Below are 22,196 nucleotides of genomic sequence, written 5' to 3' on the forward strand. Positions count from 1 at the left end.
AGCACACCGTTTCACACACATAATCACACAGACATCCAAATGCCCACCCATGGTTGCATTGTCACTGATTGTTTATGAGTGGTTGCTCAGGCTGACAGAAGCAGTGGACAAAAACGGTGTGTGACAACTGAGAGGTACGCTCCCACACAAAGTTCTCTGATTTCATTAATAAACATCTCCAATCAATTTTCCAGTCTCCCTTCCCACATCAAAGACTTTAATCCCATGCTCCACTGTTTCTCCGCAGTTCCTGACCCATTACTACCAGACTTCTTGTTGCTGTTAATTATATGAACATCTACACCAATATCCCTCATGCCAGTGACACTGCTGTCATGACCTCTCCAGTGTCCTCATACAAAATACATGACATGCTTCACAATTCTTTCAGTCAACCATGTTTTAACCCATGCTCGTTTCTCCTTTGAACGTAATTTTACAAACAAATCATGAAACTGCCTAGAGGAACCATACCTATCTACTTGACTCACCACCTAAAACCTCTTACCCGGTTTAGACTTAGTGATAGTATCTTCACAATATGGATACAGGACTAGGACAGTCTGTTCTCTTTCCTTCAGAACCTCAATAACTGCTAACAAATCTGATTCACAAGTTCCTTCTCGACTCAACAAGATACTTTCTGAGATATTGATCTCTGCCTCTCAGATGACTCAATAAATACTTCTATTTACATCAAATCCACTGGTCACCAATGCCACATCCATCGTCATTATCTTGGACAGTTTCCAGCCTCTGGTTGGGTCTGTATGGAACATAGTCCTCTCCATCATCTTCTGTCTTGCCACCATCTCTCCGTCTTCATCTTGGTCCAGTCTTTTCCTTTCTTCTGGACACATTCCTCTACTCCTTTCAGCCATCTGTTTCTTGGTCTTCCTCTTGGTCTCTTTCCTTCCAGTTTCATCTCATGTATCCTCCTGGGTATCCTCCATTCTCTTAACGTGTCCATAACTTCTCAGCCTTGATTTCTCTATCTCCTCCTGTAATGGTTTCACCTTCATTAACTCTTTGGAGCACGGTGGTATACATAGTATACCACCTTTTGAAAATTTTCTTGGCTCTTTGCACAGTGGTTTAACTGCACGACCACCACTCTAATATGCTCACCTAGTTCTCTACTTATCAGACAGATGGCACTCACTGCCTATAAGGAATCAGTTCCCGCCAAGAATTGCATAGATTACAACTGTGAAAGCTGCGTGCTGAGTTGTGCATGGTTTTTGCGTGTGAATAGTGGTTTATAACGAATTTCTTGTTGCGCCTGTGTTTTTTCCATATCTTGGACGTCACAGCTACGGTATGAACCCATGTATACATTCATATGCACAATCTTCCGTTATTTATATACAATTTATTTTGGTGGTATATTATTTGTACCACCGTGCATGTAGCAGTATTCTATTGCATTTCGTTTCCTAGTATAAAATTCGAAATCCTCCGCTACAAAGTTTAGTTTTTAATTGTGTTGTGACTTATTTTAGCTCTTTCTCCATTTTGTTTTGCTTACGTATTCTTTACTTGGATTCAGGCTGTTGTTTGAAAATGAAAATGTCAAGAAGAGGCTTACGAGATGAAGAAATCGAACGATTATTGTGTGAAATTCCATCAGACGAGGATTCCACTGTTGACACCACAGATGACGAATCTGATTATGAAGCAAGCATTGTTGCGGAGGCTATTGTGTCGTCTGAAGGCGAAGTTTCAGAGAGCGAGGAAGAAAGTGAGTCCACTCCGCCAAAACGCGCTGCTGACACAGCGCCAACTTGGGGACAACAATTCAATGCTACCTCAGGAATGCAGTTCGACAGTGAATCAGGACCAAGTGCTTTTATTAGGGACATTGATGATCCAGAACCTATCGATATATTCGAAAAAATATTTCCAAAAGAGCTAGTTCAGCTAATCGTTTTCCAAACAAATTTATATGCGACGCAATCTGGCAAGTCTTTCACTCCAACAACTGACAATGAAATACGAACTTTCCTGGGAATCAACATTTTGATGGGTATAAAGCGTATGCCAGCATACAGAGACTACTGGTCTAGTGCCCCAGAACTTCATGATCGTTATATTGCATCTCTGATGGCAGTAAATCGGTTTGGATGGTTACTGAGGAACATTCATCTGAATGATAACACATTGCATCCAGAAAAAGGACACCCAGGTTATGACAAACTGTACAAGCTGCGACCAGTGATCAAGATACTATCTGAATCTTTTTCCAAGTGTTACCAACCCAGCAAACACCTAGCAATTGATGAGTCAATGATCAAATTCAAAGGCCGCAACAGTATGAAACAATACATGAGAGATAAACCCATAAAGCGTGGTTACAAAGTGTGGATGCTGTGTGACAAGACCTCTTACAACTTGAAATTTGATATTTACACCGGAAAAGTAGGTGACACAGTGCAAACAGGCCTTGGGGAGCATGTAGTGCTGAGTTTGTCCTCTGAACTCGTAAATAAAGGCCATTATCTTTATTTCGACAACTATTTCAATAGCTATAACTTGTTGGCTGGTTTACAGCAGAGAAACATATATGCCTGTGGGACAGTTCAACCAACAAGGAAACATTTACCCAAATTAAAAACAGACAAAGAATTAAGCAGAGGTGAATTTGACTGGAGGGTCAGCAACTGTGGCATCCTCTACTTGAAGTGGAAAGATAAGAGAGCTGTTCATCTCCTTTCAAATTTTCACAGTCCTGAAGTTACTACAGTGACTCGCCGTGAAAGAGATGGTTCACGCATAGAGCTACCTTGTCCTCAAGCAGTGATGGATTACAATGCACACATGAACAATGTCGACAAGTTCGACCAACTGAAAAAATCATATGAAATAAGCCGGAGAAGTAAAAAGTGGTGGCACCGAATATTCTTTCACCTGCTTGATGTCAGTATCGTCAACAGCTATATAATTTGGAAGGAACTAGGCGATAGAGAAAAAATGACTGCCAAAGTCTTCAGGATGAGTATCCTGCAAAGCTTAGTAACCCAGAAAACACCATTGAGGCCATCTAGACTTCATGAGAGTCAAGTCCACGTAAAGAAAAACAAGCCATATGTTTCCTCACGCCAGCGTCTCGACAATTCATCCCACCAGCCAGAGCGTACTACCGCCAGACGTTGTGCGAAATGCAGTACAAAAAAGAAGCAAGTGCGCACTTTCTGGATGTGCGCTGAATGCAAAGTGCCTTTGTGCCTTAGCAAAACAAAAAGGTGCTTTCAAGATTTTCACAAAAAGGAATAAGAAACATATTTTATTTGTAAGGTTTGTAATTTGATTTTGTATTGTAAATGACCAATTGCCAGAAATAAAATTATTTTACATTAATTATACTAATTATTACTGCTTAGAGTAGAATTTAAAGGTGAGTTACAAGCACAAACCAAGATATCTCAAAAACTTTAGGTACGGCCCTAAGTGGCATGGTGGTATATTATATATACCACCATCTAAAACCAAAATCAATACAATAAAAAATTTTAATTCATGTTTTCCTTTATTAGCAACCCCACCAGACATAGAAAATGCATGTTTTATTAAAAAATTAATTAAACATAAAATCTGTGCATCAAAGAGTTAACTCTCTGATCCTCTCATTTCTGAACCTGTCTATCTTTGTTACTCAAATACTGTTTCTCAACAATTTCATCTCACTAGCTTGTACTTTGCTTTTTTCACTTCCTTTCATAACCCAGGTTTCTCATGCATATGTCATGATCGGGACATAGTACGACTGGTATATAACCTTTTTACTGATTTGGGGTACATCCTTGCTCCATATCAGGCTTCTGACACTCTTCCAAAATGCTTCTGCTTTTCTCCCCTGCTCATTTATTTCTCTGTCGTTTTTTTCCATCTTCCTTTATCAGGCTTCCTAGGTACTTGAAACTCTCCCACTCTCCTCAACTGTTCCCTACCAATTGTTATTCCCATCGTTCCTCTCTCCTTCTTTCTTGTTGTGATAATCATCTCTTACTTATACTAAATTTCATACTGTGTTCTTGTGCTGTTTGTTTCCATACGTCCAACTGCTCTTATACTTCCTCCTTCTTATTCCCACAAATCATCAGATCATCTGAAACACCACAGCTTTCATCTTCCTTTCACCAATTACTTGTGCTATTGTACTCATTATATCATCCATCACTAGAATGAAGAGTAATGGTGAAAGTGCACTTCCCTGCCTCAAGCCATTCCTGTGTTCAATCCAAGCTGATCTCTCTCCTTCACGCAGCTCACATTTCCATGGTACATTTCCCTTATCCTCCAAAAAATCTGTTTTGCTACTCCTCTGTTCTCCAGGGCTTTCCACCCTTTGCTTCTACGTCCACTACTATTCCATATTCATAGTTCTGTTCCTGCAGTTGTCTTACAAAAAAATTACATCCACCATGGACCTTCCTGTTCTGAAACCATGTTGCTCTTCTCTCATTCTTCCTTTTAATTTTGCCCGAATTCGTGCTTCCAAAATTTTCTCAAAAATCCATTTCCATTAAAAAGTTCATTTCCTATAGCCTAGGCAGCCATGGGTGCCAAAACTACAGTGGGAAACAGGAGAAACCCAATATACTGATACCCTTACCAAAGCATTTGCATAAAGTATTCTACGCTGCTAGTCCTTTTGTGCCACCTCTCAAACCCGATGCCACTGTGAACAAGTCAGTGACAAGTCTTCTTCTTAAAAACCACTACTGGCCAAACCATGAAAAACTCAACCACACACTAAAATCCTACCATTACTATCCGAAGTAGCATTTCATCACCTTCTCAACCTACACAACATTCTTCCCTCCACAGCCCTCCCAACCTTGCACCACACAGATCATTCCCCTCTGGATGACCCATTTGCAAGACCTGTCCTATACCTGCACCTGCTACCTCCCACCAAGTCCATTGAAGTGAATTTCTTATTTTATAAAAAAAATAGGGCAACATCTGGAAGCAGCCATATTATATGCCAGATGTACTGTACTTATTGCTAAGTATTTTATGTAGGAATGACAACTAATCAGCCATCCACCGCACATGAATGGCCACCTACAATCTAAGGCCAACTGCAAACTCAACCATACAGCTACTAAAATTGCTGCACATCACAACACCAATAGCTCTGTCTTCAGATGCTGTTCCTTTATTATGTTACGTCTTGCCACTGTAAGCACATATGGAATATAAGAGCTATGTCCAATTCCTGCAGTTTTGACTTAAGACCACATTGCTCATTTTTACACAATGATTCATTTATAGAAGATAAACTGCAATTCTCTTCCAGCTCATGGTTGATTTAGGCAAAGTTAAAAGTGTGGATGTCCATTTAACAATGCTAAATCAGCCACGGGCTAGAGCAGGACTGTCATACATCTCTCACAAATGAAGTAGTGTGCGAGTGTGACTGATATGGTCTTAAGCTGAAACTAAAGATATTGGACTTATTTCCCTTTACCTCTCAGATACAGATTTAGTTCTTAACAGATACTTACTTTGCATTAGAGTAATGACTAATTCAATATCCCTGAAGGTTCTTACACTACAGAACACAATAAGTGAATCGTGAATGACTGGGCAAAGAGCGACAAAAGAACCAAAAGCTAAGTAAATAGAACTTTTCAAATACATGTTAATTAACATTGCACAAGTAATAATAGCCCAACACTAAAACTGCACATAAAAACTGTATATAAGCAGCTTTGAGCGGACACAGAGTAAAAGTCACATGTATTAGTTTTGTTGACAATGCTCTATGATCACAGCTGTAAATTGATTTCTTTTTCACTTGACCACAATATTCATGTAGCTTACTCCTTTCAATCCTACAACTGCTGACACTTGTGCCCAGAACCAACAGATGCACAACTGAATGAAGTAAGCACATCTGCCTCTACAACAGACATTCACAAAAGTTTAAGGCAAGTGTTGGGATACCTAGTCATTACAAGAACAGAAGGATATGAAACCAAAACATTTAACTCCTATGGATCAATGAAGACAAAACATTTAATATGATCTCTCAGGTTTTCTCGGCAAAAATGATTAATAGTGTGCATCTGGGCATTATGCTGAGTTACTTTTTCCATTTTATGGGCAATATTTAGATGACCAATCCAGCCATTTTCTTCAGGTTCTTTGAGTTTCACTGTTATGTGACATGCTGTCTGAACTCCAACCAGACTGTGAACTATTGTTGGTCTCACATTGCTGTATATGGCTGAGTTCAGTTCCTAATGTCATTTGATGCTATTTTGTTTTTCAGAGCTCATGCTAAAATTCTGTGAAACACAAATTCTCTCAGCACTTTACAACTCTGGTGGATGTGATGGCTATGGAGATTTTAATATACCGAGTGCTGGACCCCAAACATTATTTAAATTCTAACTGCCATCCCTGTAAATTAGGTTTTTGACATCTTGATTTCAGTAGACTCCTTAATTATGCTATCCCTTAGCATTTGCACCATGACACTGGCCTCACGGTAAACAAACTGATAATGAGGTGGTCGATAGTCATTTATCACTTGTTATTACAAACTTATTCGTGGAACACTTTGAAGCACTAGCACCCACCAAGTTGAATCAATATTATTCTATCAGTACATGGATAACACATTTATAGTGTGGCAACAGAGAGCTGAAAAGCTTCAAGAGTTCCTGGAACATTTAAATGCTCTGTATGGGCCATTCACCCTTTCTACCTCTCTCACACCACCACCATGCGATTGGATTACACAGTGAAGACATAGGGGCCAAATGTGCTCACAACAACCAGAAGACTTCACTCACCCACTGGGCTGACAGGCAGCAGTTTGAGCACCACCAGAGGTTGCTGGCCCCACAGACTTGCTTCCTTCTGTGGGTTCATTTGGCTGCAAATAGATCCAGCTGTATCCTGGTGACACCAGGGTATTTAGACTGGTGACAAGTGTGCCAGGCTATTTCATACCTTTGAGTCATCTGGACTAGCCACCAACCACAGTAGTAGTCCATCATCAGAATCTCGCCATGCTATCGCCAGGCACCGCCACAACATGGAGCTGCCAGTGACTACCTCAGGCATTGTGAGGATGTGACCTTGCAAAAGGAGACTGCAGGGGACTTCGGTATTGGCAATTACTGTTACTGTGTTGTAACTTTTCAACACCAAAGGGAACTCAGACGTTAAATTTGTCATTTATTGGGGCCGTCTGCCCAATAACAGAATTGTGTCAATCAAGTGGTAACCATACTTCACTATGAACAGTTCTCATAACAAGTCACTCCAAAAATGAGATTCTCATTTACATGTTCTTTAAAAAACTTGTCTTGCATTGTTTACCTGGGCTGTGATCTCATTGTGTCTCCACTGGCGTGGAACGTATCAGTTGCCAATGGGGTAGTTGTAACTGCAGGTTTTTACGCAGGTAGACAATATTTTCTTTTGTGTGATTTCCAAGCAGCGAATGTGCTCATTCTGACTTCACATTCCAGTGTATCTAACCCATCAGACTTTATTGCCATGTACTACTGCTGCTTCAGAATATGTAACAAGCCATGCAAGTGATGGTCAAGAAGATGGCTGCCATTGGCACAACATCTCCTGAACTCTCCAATTGCCTGTCATGCATCAGTTCCCTAATGAAAGGATTCCGAACAGTGCCTCCATCATTCCAGCTGTTCGACAAAAAGATCGAGCCATGGGCAAACTATGCGGCCACAATGGAGCAATATTTTCTGGTCCATGGTATCACAGATTATGCTCAGCACACCCATTCTTTCTGACATTTGAAGGCTCTGAAATATAACACTTCCTGCAGCAGGTCAACCCAGAGCCTGAGCCCCATGCTCTCCTAAATGAACGTTTGAAGTCATGCCTCCTTGAATATTTTGATTCTCAAGTGCATGTTGCATCTGCCTGTCATAAATTTTCCAGGTGCAATACACTCAGGGAGTAGCCAAGTTGCAGGGTCTGTCCAGAGACTGCAGGTTCCAGTGTGCAAACCTCAATATAAACAATCATACACAGAATCCCTAGTCTGTGACATGGTCCTCATCTGCTTGGTAGATGAGAGTCTTTCCAATGACTGCCTCCAGCTCAAGAAATACTGGATACGTACCTCCCCATCATCAGGGCCTTCTGCTCGCTAGATGACAGTCTTTCCAATGACTGCCTCCAGCTCAAGGAAAACTGGATACATACCTCTCCATCATTAGGGCCTTCGAACCATCTCTTAGATTTTCATCAGCATTGCAGGACCCCTCCCAGGTGTTTGCTGCCCATCTGACTCACCAATTCCAGTCCCAGTCTTGGTTCTCTCACCCACCTGAATCAACTATTATGGACAAGACTCCTGCGGGTGTGTGAAGCCCATAGCGGCTGCCCACTTGCACCACTTGTTTCACATGGCGTGAACACCAACAGTGCTATTTCTGCTGAGCCTATTGTTCAACCTGTGGCAGAACGGAACACAAAGCAGAAGTCTTGTCAGTCATCTCTCAGGATGAAAGTAGATTGCATCTGTCTCACATGATGTATACATCACGGGACAACCGGGAAATCTGGGAATTTTTCATCTGGGAGAAAACCAGGAAAAACCTGGGAATTTTTTAGAATTCTGGGAATTTTGAATTGCTCTAATTTTCAGTTAAATTTTTGTAGTTTTGACTTTTTATAACTGATACTCTAACAAAGAATTTTACTTTAGCCCACTACTGCAGAACAATAATGCAAAAATGAAACATAAATGAAGGAAAAAAAAACAAAATAAAACTTAAATTCCAAATGATATGCATCACTTACAACAACAAAACACAGTGTATGCATAAGCGTCAGCCGACAGCAAAATGTGTCGAAGACTTTAGGTCAAAGACTATACAATACTACATAACAACAAACAGCTTCCAATGAGCATGACTTACAACAGTTGGCTCAAATGGCTCTGACCGCTATGGGACTTAACATCTGAGGTCATCAGTCCCCTAGATCTTAGAACTACTTAAACCTAACTAACCTAAGGAAATCACACACATCCATGCCCGAGGCAGGATTCCAACCTGTGGCCGTAGCAGTCGCACGGTTCTGGACTGAAGCACCTAGAACTGCTCGGCCACAGCGGCTGGCCGCAACAGTTGTTTGAGCAATTGCTGGTGGGCTCATGTGCTTGTGCATTTGACTCACATATGAGCAGTACCTTCTCCCATTTCTGGCTGCTTGAAGCAAGGCTGTTAACTGTATCAGCAGCAGCAACAAGCAGCCAGATGCTAACCAGAAAATTTTTTATGGTGTGCCCAAGCTGCCAAATTTGCACATTCACAGGGCAGTCCGAGTTGTAAAACAAAGTTATTTTTGTTGATTAGCTAGAAAAATTTGGCTTTTATTAATCTTTTCTGCAGAGATAGTATATTCATTTGAAACACTATTGGCTAATGCCAGCTGTTTGCTGAATTTCAAGTGCAAGTTTTTATCTTGTGGCGCATATGGCCTTATGCCATAATAAAGAACCAAACATGAGATAATATAGTACTGGTACTCCAAGAGAATTTGCATCCCAAAAACCACACTGAAAAGTTTAATATCAGGTTGCAGCCTACTTCTTTGTGAATTTGGAAATACGAATGTGCACTTTAAGTCGAATTATGAATTTTAGTGAGATTTATGAAATTCTGATGCTCTTGGTGTATCCTCTGACATCCTGTTTTGTTTGTAACATAATGTACGATCTCTTAGTGAACGCCATTTTCTAGTGCTCTCTGACAACTGCTGAAACGAATTCTAAAAAGTTGCGGGCAAATACTGCAGATGGTGGTTTGAAAAGCATTACTTTCAAAGTAAATTTAGTGTAACACAAGATGAATTGTCTTAAGTGTGCGAACATGCTCACGTGCCCAGAATTTCTGGAGTCAAAGAGCATTTGATTCTCGTTTAAGGATTAACATTTTGAGGGCCAGCCACTTAGAAGAATTTCAAGCCCAGAAGAGCAGACATTTATGGCATTAATTAAAATTTTACTGGCACATTTATGTGTTGTATCTTAAAGTGCAACACACACAAAAAAGGCCAATATTATACGTGAAAGCTTAGCTTTTCTTGTAGCTACACTACGCATATTAAACCGTTAACTTGTCCTATTCATGTGCTCACGCTACATCATGTGTCCTATGCTCTCTGAGTACCTGCTATCATTGGCTGCTAAGATCATGTGACATGAACTATGATTGGGTTACAAAAGTGAATCGCAATCTTGATTTCAATGCTTTGGAAACTAATGTGCTGTGTTTGGTGGAATCTGAATGTATACCTTTGTAATATGAAAATATGCATCATATATGTTGCTGCACATAAAAGATCTTCCAAACAGCATTTCTCTCTCTCTCTCTCTCTCTCTCTCTCTCTCTCTCTCTCTCTCCCTCCCTTTTTTACAATTCCAAGGGAAAGTATAGAGTCACTTAATATGGGAAAAGTGTATTTTCACCCAGGAAAAAGTGTATTTTTGACTGGGAAATCCTGGTCTCACCCCCAAGATTCAGAGTTAGATGAGGTGCTAGATGACTACTCTCTGGATGTACCGCACATCCAGGCCATACTCCCCTTTTCCAATAGACTCTTAACTCTTACAGTTTACATCAATGCCATTCCTGTGGTTTTTCAAACTGATACAAGTTCTTCAATGACCATTGATGACTGGCAGACTTATCACACCTAGGCTTCTCTCTGCTTCAGGCATTTCTCAAATGAGTCCAAAGTTAAACCAGTGGCACCACTGAAGTCAAAGGCCAGTATGATGCTTGGGACAGTAACAGGCAGCTGCCTTCATGACATTTATTCTTGTTATTACTACAACGGGGGCCATCAACATTCTCAGTTTAGATCTTTTCAATGCCTTGGGTTTGGAAGTTCATGATTCTGCCAACAGTATTCAGTTATCTATGACCAGTTCATATTTATGGGACTTACGCAACAAATACAAAATGATTTTCACCTAGCTGTCTACTAGCATCACAGGGATTGAGGCTCATGTTGCCCTACTTCTGTTGGCTAAACCCTTTTTCTTTAATGTGCATAATATACTTTTTGTAGTCAAGGGAGAGCTTCAGAAAGAGTTACAGGTCCTGGAAGATGAGGAAATCCTGACTGTAATCCCTAACAGTCAGTGGGGCACCCCGTTCATCATTGTGGAAAAACCAAATGGGTTACTTAGTATTTGCAGAGTCTTCAAGGCCATGATGAAAACCCAGTAGGTCATTGGCACCTATCCTTTCCCAAACTTGAAGACATGCTAGCACATCTTGCCAGGGGCCAAGATCTTTGCAAAGACTGACTTGTTGTTGTTGTTGTTTTCTTCAGTCCCAAGACTGGTTTGATGCAGCTCTCCATGCTACTCTATCCTGTGCAAGCTTCTTCATCTCCCAGTACTTACTGCAACCTACATCCTTCTGAATCTCCTTAGTGTATTCATCTCTTGGTCTCCCTATACGATTTTTACCCTCCACGCTGCCCTCCAATGCTAAATTTGTGATCCCTTGATACCTCACAACATGTCGCACCAACTGGTCCCTTTCTTCCTGTCAAGTTGTGCCACAAACTCCTCTTCTCCCCAATTCTATTCAATACCTCCTCATTAGTCATGTGATCTACCCACCTAATCTTCAGCATTCTTCTGTAGCACCACATTTCGAAAGCTTCTATTCTCTTCTTGTCCAAACTATTTATCGTCCATGTTTCACTTCCATACATGGCTAAACTCCATACAAATACTTTCAGAAACGACTTCCTGACACTTAAATCTATACTCGATGTTAACAAATTTTTCTTCTTCAGAAACACTTTCCTTGCCATTGCCAGTCTACATTTTATATCCTCTCTACTTCGACCATCATCAGTTATTTTGCTCCCCAGATAGCAAAACTCCTTTATTACTTTAAGTGTCTCATTTCCTAATCTAATTCCCTCAGCATCACCCGACTTAATTCCTCGTTTTGCTTTTGTTGATGTTTATCTTATATCCTCCTTTCAAGACACTGTTCATTCCGTTCAACTGCTCTTCTAAGTCCATTGCTGTCTCTGACAGAATTACAATGCCATCGGCGAACCTCAACGTATTTATTTCTTCTCCATGGACTTTAATACCTACTCCGAATTTTTCTTTTGTTTCCTTTACTGCTTGCTCAATATACAGATTGAATAACATTGGGGACAGGCTACAACCCTGTCTCACTCCCTTCCCAACTGCTGCTTCCCTTTCATGCCCCTTGACTCTTATAACTGCCATCTGGTTTCTGTACAAATTGTAAATAGCCTTTCGCTCCCTGTATTTTACCCCTACCACCTTTAGAATTTGAAAGAGAGTATTCCAGTCAACATTGTCAAAAGCTTTCTCTAAGTCTACAAATGCTAGAAATGTAGGTTTGCCTTTCCTTAATCTATTTTCTAAGACAAGTCGTAGGGTCAGTATTGCCTCACGTGTTCCAACATTTCTGCGGAATCCAAACTGATCTTTGCTGGGGTCGGCTTCTACCAGTTTTTCCATACATCTGTAAAGAATTCGCGTTTTTATTTTGCAGCTGTGACTTACTAAACTGATAGTTTGGTAATTTTCACATCTGTCAACACCTGCTTTCTTTGGGATTGGAATTATTATATTCTTCTTGAAGTCTGAGGGTATTTCGCCTGTCTCATACATCTTTCTCACCAGATGCTTCATTTACTGCATTTTTGTATGTTCTCCTTTCATCAATTAAATTCAGTATCTCTTCTGTTACCCAAGGATTTCTATTAGCCCTCATCTTTTTACCTACTTGATCCTTCGCTGCCTTCAGTATTTCATCTCTCAAAGTTACCCATTCTTCTTATACTGTATTTCTTTCCCCCATTCTTGTCAATTGTTCCCTAATGCTCTCTCTGAAACTCTCTACAACCTCTGGTTCTGTCAGTTTATCCAGGTCCCATCTCCTTAAATTCCCACCTTTTTGCAGTTTCTTTAGTTTTAATCTACAGTTCATAACCAATAGATTGTGGTCAGAGTCCACATCTGCCCCTGGAAATGTCTTACAATTTAAAACCTGGTTCCTAAATCTCTGTCTTACCATTATATAATATATCTGATACCTTCTAGTATCTCCAGGATTCTTCCATGTATACAATCTTCTTTTATGATTCTTGAACCAAGTGTTAACTATGATTAAGTTATGCTCTGTGCAAAATTCTACAAGGCGGCTTCCTCTTTCATTTCTCTCCCCCAGTCCATATTCACCCACTATGTTTCCTTCTCTTCCTTTTCCTACTCTCGAATTCCAGTCACCCATGACTACTAAATTTTCGTCTCCCTTCACTACCTGAATAATTTCTTTTATCTCATCATACATTTCATCAATTTCTTCATCATCTGCAGAGCTAGTTGGCATATAAACTTGTACTATTGTAGTAGGCATGGGCTTTGTGTCTATCTTGGCCACAACAATGCGTTCACTATGCTGTTGGTAGTAGCTTACCCGCACTCCTATTTTTTTATTCATTATTAAACCTACTCCTGCATTACCCCTATTTGATTTTGTATTTATAACCCTGTATTCACCTGACCAAAAGTCTTGTTCCTCCTGCCACTGAACTTCACTAATTCCTACTATATCTAACTTCAACCTATCCATTTCCCTTTTTAAATTTTCTAACCTACCTGCCCGATTAAGGGATCTGACATTCCACACTCCGATCCGTAGAATGCCAGTTTTCTTTCTCCTGATAAAAACGTCCTCTTGAGTAGTCCCCACCTGGAGATCCGAATGGGGAACTATTTTACCTCCGGAATATATTAACCAAGAGGACGCCATCATCATTTAACCATACAGTAAAGATAAATGCCCTTGGGAAAAATTACGGCTGTAGTTACCCCTTGCTTTCAGCCGTTCACAGTACCAGCACAGCAAGGCCGTTTTGGTTAGTGTTGCAAAGCCAGATCAGTCAATCATCCAGATTGTTGCCCCTGAAACTACTGAAAAGGCTGCTGCCCCTCTTCAGGAACCACGTGTTTGTCTGGCCTCTCAACAGATACCCCTCTGTTGTGGTTGCACCTATGGTACGGCCATCTGTATCGCTGAGGCACGCAAGCCTTCCCACCAACGGCAAGGTCCATGGTTCATGGGGGTAGGAAAACTGACTTATGAGATGCATATCTTCAACTCCCCTTAGACAAGGTGCCTTTTCTAGTCTAACATGATACCTTTTGGTATTGTGAGCAGCCCAGCTATTTTTCAACTGAACTTGCAAAATCTGACAAAGAATGTGTCTAGAATGGCCAACTGTCCTGACATATTATTGTCACAGATAAAAATGCTAAGGACTTGGTGAGCAACCTAGATGCCTTATTTGCTGTTCTACAGGAGGACAATCTCAAGTGCAATAAGGAAAAATGCTTTTTGTATCACATGTCGATTGTTCAGGATATATCTTACGTATCTGAGAAATAAGGTGCATGTCACATTACACCCAAGCTGTCCAGAAAATCCCTAAGACCAATGAACAAACCCAATCTATGTTGGGACAGCTCAATGTCTATATGAAATTCATCCCCCATGCAGCAACCATAGTGGAACCCCTCCATCAAATATGTAAAAAATGTCAAATGGAATTGGGGTCCCATGTGTGACAAAGCCTCCTGTGATCTAAAATGAGTTTTCCTCCATCCAACATGCTTTATGGCCTATGAACCATCCAAGTCATTGACTTTGGCAGCTGACACATCAGACTATGGGTTGGACAGGGTCCTGCCTCATAAAGTCAACTGGGTGGAATGGAATACACTATTGCATTCATCTCCAAAACATTAATGCAGGTGCAATGTAACTACAGACAGGTCAAGAAGGAAGCCCTGGCTGTTGTTTTTGCCTCAGAAAAGCTCCATGCTCATATGCATGGCAGGCAGTTTGCACTCCTAACTGACCATAAACCTCTACTGCCATCATGCAAGGTTGACTCAAATATTCCAGCCAACACATCATATTGTTGTCCGTGGCTCGTGGTCTTGCGGTAGCGTTCTCGCTTCCCGCGCATGGGATCCCAGGTTCAATTCCTGGCAGGGTCAGCAATTTTCTCTGCCTTGAGATGACTGGGTGTTGTGTGTCTTTCATCATCATTTCATCCTCATTCACTTGCAAGTTGCCGTAGTGATGTTAAGGAACTTGTGGAGTGGTGGCCGAACCGCCCAGCGAGGGGTCTCCCGGCCACCAATGCCATATGCTCATTATTATTATCATATTGTTTCCACTGGTGGGCATTGTTTGTATCCAGATACTTGTACAATGACAAGCATTGTTCCATGGCTCAACATGCAGACAATGGTATCCTTTCCTATCACTGAAACAAGACCCATAATTCAATTTGGCACCATAGGTCTGTTTCCACACAGATATCGAAGGAGAAGAAGCAGTGACTATCTTCCCCTTAGATGCAGCAGTTATCACCTGTGAAACATCTGAGAAGCACTCTGTCTAGTGAACTATGGTTAGTTGGTAGATTGCAAACAAATGGACCACCTGGAAATACAAACCTTTTGGTATCATCACAATGAATTAGCCACTCTTGAGGGCATCCTATTACTACAGGGGGAAACTGGTCAAACTAGCGTAGCAGTCCACACACCCTCAGGTGATACACATACACGAGGGACAAAGAGAATTGTTCCAACCAAGCGGCTGGCTAGGCAACATCTATATCTGCATGGGATTGACACTGATTTTGCCAACATAGTTGTGGCATGAAACACCTGCCAGACTAAACAGGCAGCAGCAGCTTGGCAATATTTGCCCAACCAGGTATGTCATCATCTTGGTTGCTCCTCCACTCAGATTTTGTGTGCCCTTTTTTGGAATATTCCTGGATAATTGGTATTGAGATAGGTAGTGGGTTTCCAGATGTGTCACACATGTTATCGACATCCCCTGCCCAAATGATTCAAGCACTGGCTCACACATTTTTCCATCGAGGAGCTCCCTGAAGCATAGTCACTGACAATGGTAAAGCTGTACCAACACCATGCTCTGGATGAAGCAATGTGGCTTTCCCTAGACTCCTACCATTCCAACCCACAAGACAGAACAAGCCTGGTGAAGAAACCACACCATTCATAATTCTCCATCCTTCAACTGACCAGACCATACACCACTTCTCAGTGGTCACACTGCCACTGATACTCCAAACAGCATGGGGTTTGGGCGCTGGTCTCCTTCAAGAGCTACAACACTGTGGTTACACACCTGTTGTTCAGGCCATGTTAGAAGTGAAACTTAAAAGCACCACAAATATACTAACCAGGTACATCTCTAATGCAGAGTTGGACACCCCTCGTCCTGGGACTGTTGACAACACTATCCAGCTACTGCCTCAACAGGTTGTGCAGCCTCCAGATTCCAGTGAGGTCAGCCCTCTTCTGACCCAGATACCCACACCTATGGATATCGATAACAGCCCTCCAGGGTAGCCAGTTCCATGAGCTGCTGACAAGGAGGCAAGCGCCACCTTAGACTTCGAGGTGTGCCACTCCTACTTGTCTATCAGGGATGGGAGGGTTACTGTGTAAGGGCCATTTACCCTCTCTACCAGCAGCCCCTCTCACACCAGCATCATGTGTGAATGGCTTACATAGCAAAACCACAGGGACCACACCTGCAGATGAAAGCCATACAACCTCACATGTCTACTAGTCAGGCCAGCACTGAATTGTACTGAGCTGTTCCATTCCTTTGAGTCCTATGGGCCAGCCACTGAGCACAATAGCGGTCCATCAGTCAGAGCTCTCTCTAAGAAAATCGTCAGAATCTCCCACACCGTGCTACCTGCAGTCACTGTTGCAACATGGAGCCACCAGTGACTACCTCAGGCATCACCATGAAGTGGCCTCTACACAGGAAACGGTGGTGGACTCTGGCCAACCACAGCAGTGACCAATCAATCAGAGCTCTCACTAACAAAATCATCAGAATCTCCCATGCCATGCTGTTGCCATCTTCCACCACACTGTGGAGCCATCAACAGAAAGTTGCCTCTATACAGAGGACAGATGTGGACTTTGGTATTGCCTGTCACCATTACTCTGTGTTATAACTTTTCAACTTCAAATTGTACTCAGACTTCAACTTTGTCATTTATTGGGACCATCTGCCCAATCACATTCCCACAAGGAGCATTTTGTTTATGTATTCTCTAATAAAATTGCTCTGCATTGTTTGCCTGGTCTCTTTTCTCACTGCACAAAGCACAGGAAATATCATTAAACTCCATCAACTGTAATATAAAGTTCAAAATGTAATTTAATAAAGAGGAGCAACTACCTTTCCTTGACATGTTAGTTAAGAGAAGAATGGATGAATCCCTGGGTCACAGAGTATATATAGAAAACCTACATACACTGACCTGTCTCCATGCCTTGAGACATCACCATCCATCACAAAGAAAGATGGAGCTAAAGACTCTGGTCTATAGAGATCTAGCACTTTCAGGCAAGGAGAACTTGCCAAAAAATTACAAAACTTATGAATAATGTTCCAAAGGATGGGTACTCAGAAAATGAAATTGAATTGGTGATACAGACAAAATCAGGAATGCCCAAGAAAGAGGTTGTGACAGAAACTGAAGAAGTGAAGCTAATAATCATTTATCTACCTTATACTGGCCCAATATGCAGAAAGATCGGTAGACTCTTATGCAAACATGGCATCCACTATATTTTGCTAACTTCAACAATGATAAAAAGTATTCTGTGATACGTTAAAAATTGCATTCCACATGAATGTGGCATGTCTTACATGGGGCATACTATTAGAACAGACAAGGAGAGGTGCAAGAAACATTAATGGCATATCTGACAAAAACAACCAAGCAAACTGCCTGTCACTGAGCACTGCTGCAAATATAGTCACAAAATGAAACACAATGAGACCTTTATTGTGGAGAAAATGCCAAGCTTTAGGGACAAAAGACTTAAGGAGTCTATCAAAAATATGATATCAGAGAACCTAATACAGAAGGACAGTGTATCCAATTTAAATAACACTTGGCATCTGGCACTCAATTTATTAAAATCTTGCTGGCCATCACATCCACCAGAGTTGTAAAACACTGAGAAAATTTGCATTTCGCAAGAACATGAGTGTGAGCTTTAAAAACCAAAAGAGCATCAGAGGGCAAAGTGGTCATAGGGGCTCAAGATGGTATAAATAGCAGCATGAGACCAACAGCAGTTCAGTGTCTGGTTGGAGTCCAGGCAGTGAGTACACATCACAGCAAAACTTGCAGCACCTGAAAAAGACAACTGGGTGGATCATTGAAATATTGTGCATAAAACGGAAACAACTTGTGAGACACCTAGAAACACACTGTTAAAAAATTTAATTATTTCTCTTGCATGTTACAGAGTTGATATTAAATTTTTCCATGAATATAGTATAAATAGATTTTTTTCCTTATGGAAGCAAACCATTAGTCACAAATATTAACAACACTCAACAAGAGTAGCGGTCATTCAGGTTTCCTACACATCAGTATTTACATTACAGTTTTAATAGCAGTGTACTGTTGAAATGTCACGAGTTAAAGTTTGTCACTCAAAGTACAGATATGTAATGCTTCTGGAGCTGCATATCCAATAAAATAAGGTTCTATAGTAATGACCTATTAAAAATTACTCTCTAGATGATTACCTTAGTTAATTTCAGCAGCTCTTCTAAAATGAAATTACATTTTCAGAATTAATATTGCTAGTAATAATATATTTTCACTGCTTACAAATAACACTGATCTTCACACTTTTGCAAGCAGCTGCTTTTGTTATAAAACTGAATGGCCACAGACCACCGTCCATTTATAAAGGTTGACTATGAAGTGTTGCCTCCCAGATTTTATGATATACTTCCGAAGTCATTGTCCTCTGACATTTGCATGTCACCAGATGATAATTCATAATCTTACACACACTTTTAAATACTCTACTGATATTACATAATTATTCTATTTCTTCATAAGGGATTACTGCATTATAACTATTGGCTTCTGAAACTGTTCACTATTTAATAAAATAAAAGTAAAATTAATTTTCCTTTTGCTAGCACAAGAGTATTGCTTACCTTCTAGAATTTGACAGGTCATAGAACATCGCTAGGAACTGATTCATTGGTCGCTTAATCACCTTCTGTGGTTTCTTCCTGCCTAATTTTTTCATGGCTGTATAGTAGTGCTTCTGACTTTCAGTGAGAAACATTTCAAGAACACCACCTTCATACTGAAATGTAAAAAAAAAGGAACATTTATCACAAAAATTTACTTGTGAACTTAATTTCTTTTGCTATCAGATACAACAACTATTACATAGTGCATGGAATCAGTGCTGGTAAAATATTAGTTTTCTTAAATAGTACATTTTTTGAATGTCCAGCTGGACTGGCAGTTCCATTTCTACACACAACATTTCCATGACTGAACTACTTGTCATCATCTGATGGTATTGGTATTGACTTAAGTGTGCCTGGTGCTTGTTCACTATTTGTGCTTGAGTTCAACTCCCTATGCTCATTGTGTGCTCCAGTGTTTTGATTCATCTGGACTGATATTCTGTGAAACATAATTTTTCTTTATGCTTTTGACCCTGATAACCCTGGTGGCTGGTGAGATATTAAAAAGCTAAATGTTGAATCTGAAATTAAAACCTCTATCCCCATTTATTAGATACAAGTAATAGCATACCACCAACAATTTCTCTCCTTCTGGTTGGGGTCCAAACAGTGACAACATTACTCACAAATAGGTTCATTGTCAAAATACTGTGCATAAAAATGCAAGTATCAATGTGGCTGGATGCCTAAAAAGTATTCATCTACAAATCAGAGCACGAAAACCCCATTAATAACTTTTAATTATCATACAAATAACAACAGTGGCACTTTCCTGGTGTAGAGTGCACTATGGCTGTGAGGAAACAATTCATACATTTCTGCCCATAAAGTTTATGTGCTATGTCCTTTATACCATTATTCCTGGTCCAAGCTAGGTTCTACTTGTACACACAGCGAATTATGATAAAATGTAAATGAAAGAAAAAATCTATGCAGAAACTGGTTTTCTGCAAATTCTCAGAAGAAAATGCACAAGGTTTGTTAATCATCTTTACATTTCAAAATCTTGAAATCTCATCTTATGCATTCATAGTATATAACAAGATAGCTCATTAAAAAACTGAAAAATTTTAGAGCTTATTAGGTAGAGTTGGAGTAAAATGTTGTACTAAGATCTTTATAGCTGGACAAATAATACGAAGATGGCAGAAAATCAACTGCTCCTGTATTGCTGTAATTGTGTACAACAAACAAGCTTTGTGTCATGTATAAACATTTTCTGACTGCAAGTCTTGTTACATGGAAAAAAGAGGTACAAAACAAAAATTTACTATTTGTATTATTTTTCCATTTATAATAGGTAACATGATAAAATAACTTAGCTAGTTTTTCTTATGAGGAAATAACTTAGCTACTTTTTCTGATGATGTTTATATAATAACATATTCAGGGTGTTTCAGAATTCCATTTTAAAAATTTGGGGACAGGTTCCTTACACCAAAACAAGGAAAAAATGTCCAGTAAACATGAACCCTACAATGCTCACTTTAAGAACTATGAGTAGTTTTTTCATCTTCGATACTGTGAAACACATCTCTTCTACTGCAAGCTCTTTGCTTTCTGTATTTTTGGAGGAGGTAGTTTGGACCAAACAAGGAAAACATGTCCAGTAAACATGGGCTCCTAAAGTGCGTACCATAAGAGCTATGAGCACTTATTCAATAAAAGAGATGTGTTTCACAATGACGAAGATGAACAAGTGTTCACACTTTAGGAGCCCATGTTTACTGGACACTTTTTTCTTGTTTTCATCCATACTACCTCCTCCCAAAATATGGAAAGCAAAGAGCCCGCAGCAGAAGAGATTGTTTCACAATATCAAGGATGAACAAGTGCTCATGGCTCTTACGACATGCATTTTAGAGCTCAAGTTCACTGGATATTTTTTTCATAGTTTGGTGCAAGGAAACTGTCTCAAAATTTTTAAAATGTCATTCTGAGATGCCCTGGGTAAAAGTAAGTGGTCAGCTATGTGATGATATCTCTGTCCCACTGTAAAAATGTGTGTCTTTACTTACAATGTGAGCAGTGCTTGCAAAAACCTTAAACTGGTATATGCTTATAAGAATGAAATGAAATAGTATCATCACAAAGATTCTACTACACTACACTTGTCCATCGCCCTTTGAAGTACTTCTGCACGGTGTGGAATCCTTACCAGATAGCATTAACGGAGTACATTGAGAAAGTCTCGTATTATCAGGAAATAAGGGAGAGAGCATCACAGACATGACATAGGATCTGGGGTGGACATCATTAAAACAAAGGCATTTTTCTCTGCGGCAGGATCTTCTCAAAAAATTTCAGTCACCAACTTTCTCCTCTGAATGTGAAAATATTTTGTATATGCTGATCTGCATATGGAGAAATGATCATCATAATAAAATAAGGGAATTCAGGGCTCTCACAGACAGATATAAGTGTTCATTTTTTCTGTGCACTGTTCAAGAGTGGAATAAAAGAGAATTACTGTGAAGGTGGTTTGATGAACTCTCTGCAAGCCACTTAAGTGTGATTTGCAGAGTAGCCCTGTAGATGTAGATGTAGTTGTTATCTAGAGCTTGATGCAAACTTTCATACTGATATGATTGAAGGTAAAATGTGTAAATCATTCTTTCCCTAATAGATTTGATTGAATTTGATGTTTCCACCAGTATGTTGTATATGCAAAATGTCAATTTGTTATTAGAAGCCATTCATATTAAATTTGGAAGTATTTTATTGTTTTCTCTTACTTATATTATTCTTCATTAATTTATGGTGAGTAGAATAAGAAATCTTGATATACAGTCGTTACTTTTCTCAGTAACAGCTTAATTTACACATGCCTATTTACTTCATGTCCAATCATTTTAGAGACGAAGTAAACAGAGGACTTTTTTTTCTAAAAATTGAGAGAAGGCATGAAACAAATTCACTTATTGTCTTGATATGATCCCAAATGATGATACGACATTCTGTGCTTTACAAAAAAGAGAGAGGGGGAGGGGGAGGAGGAGGAAGAGGAGGAGGAGAGAGAGAGAGGGGAGAGGGGGAGAGAGA

At 40.1% G+C, this 22,196-nt stretch overlaps 1 protein-coding gene across 1 annotated transcript in view; it reads right to left on the minus strand.

Moving 5' to 3' along the window:
• LOC124798172 (sodium channel protein 60E-like) overlaps window positions 1-22,196 on the minus strand; it is a 290,757-nt gene that overhangs the window by 20,167 nt on the left and 248,394 nt on the right. The window contains exon 23 of the mRNA XM_047261456.1: window positions 19,110-19,264. Coding sequence (XP_047117412.1) covers window positions 19,110-19,264 — 155 coding nt within the window. The remainder of the gene's footprint in view (window positions 1-19,109; window positions 19,265-22,196) is intronic.

This window comes from Schistocerca piceifrons, chromosome 5 (genome assembly GCF_021461385.2).
Source record: "Schistocerca piceifrons isolate TAMUIC-IGC-003096 chromosome 5, iqSchPice1.1, whole genome shotgun sequence".
NCBI lineage: Eukaryota > Metazoa > Arthropoda > Insecta > Orthoptera > Acrididae > Schistocerca > Schistocerca piceifrons.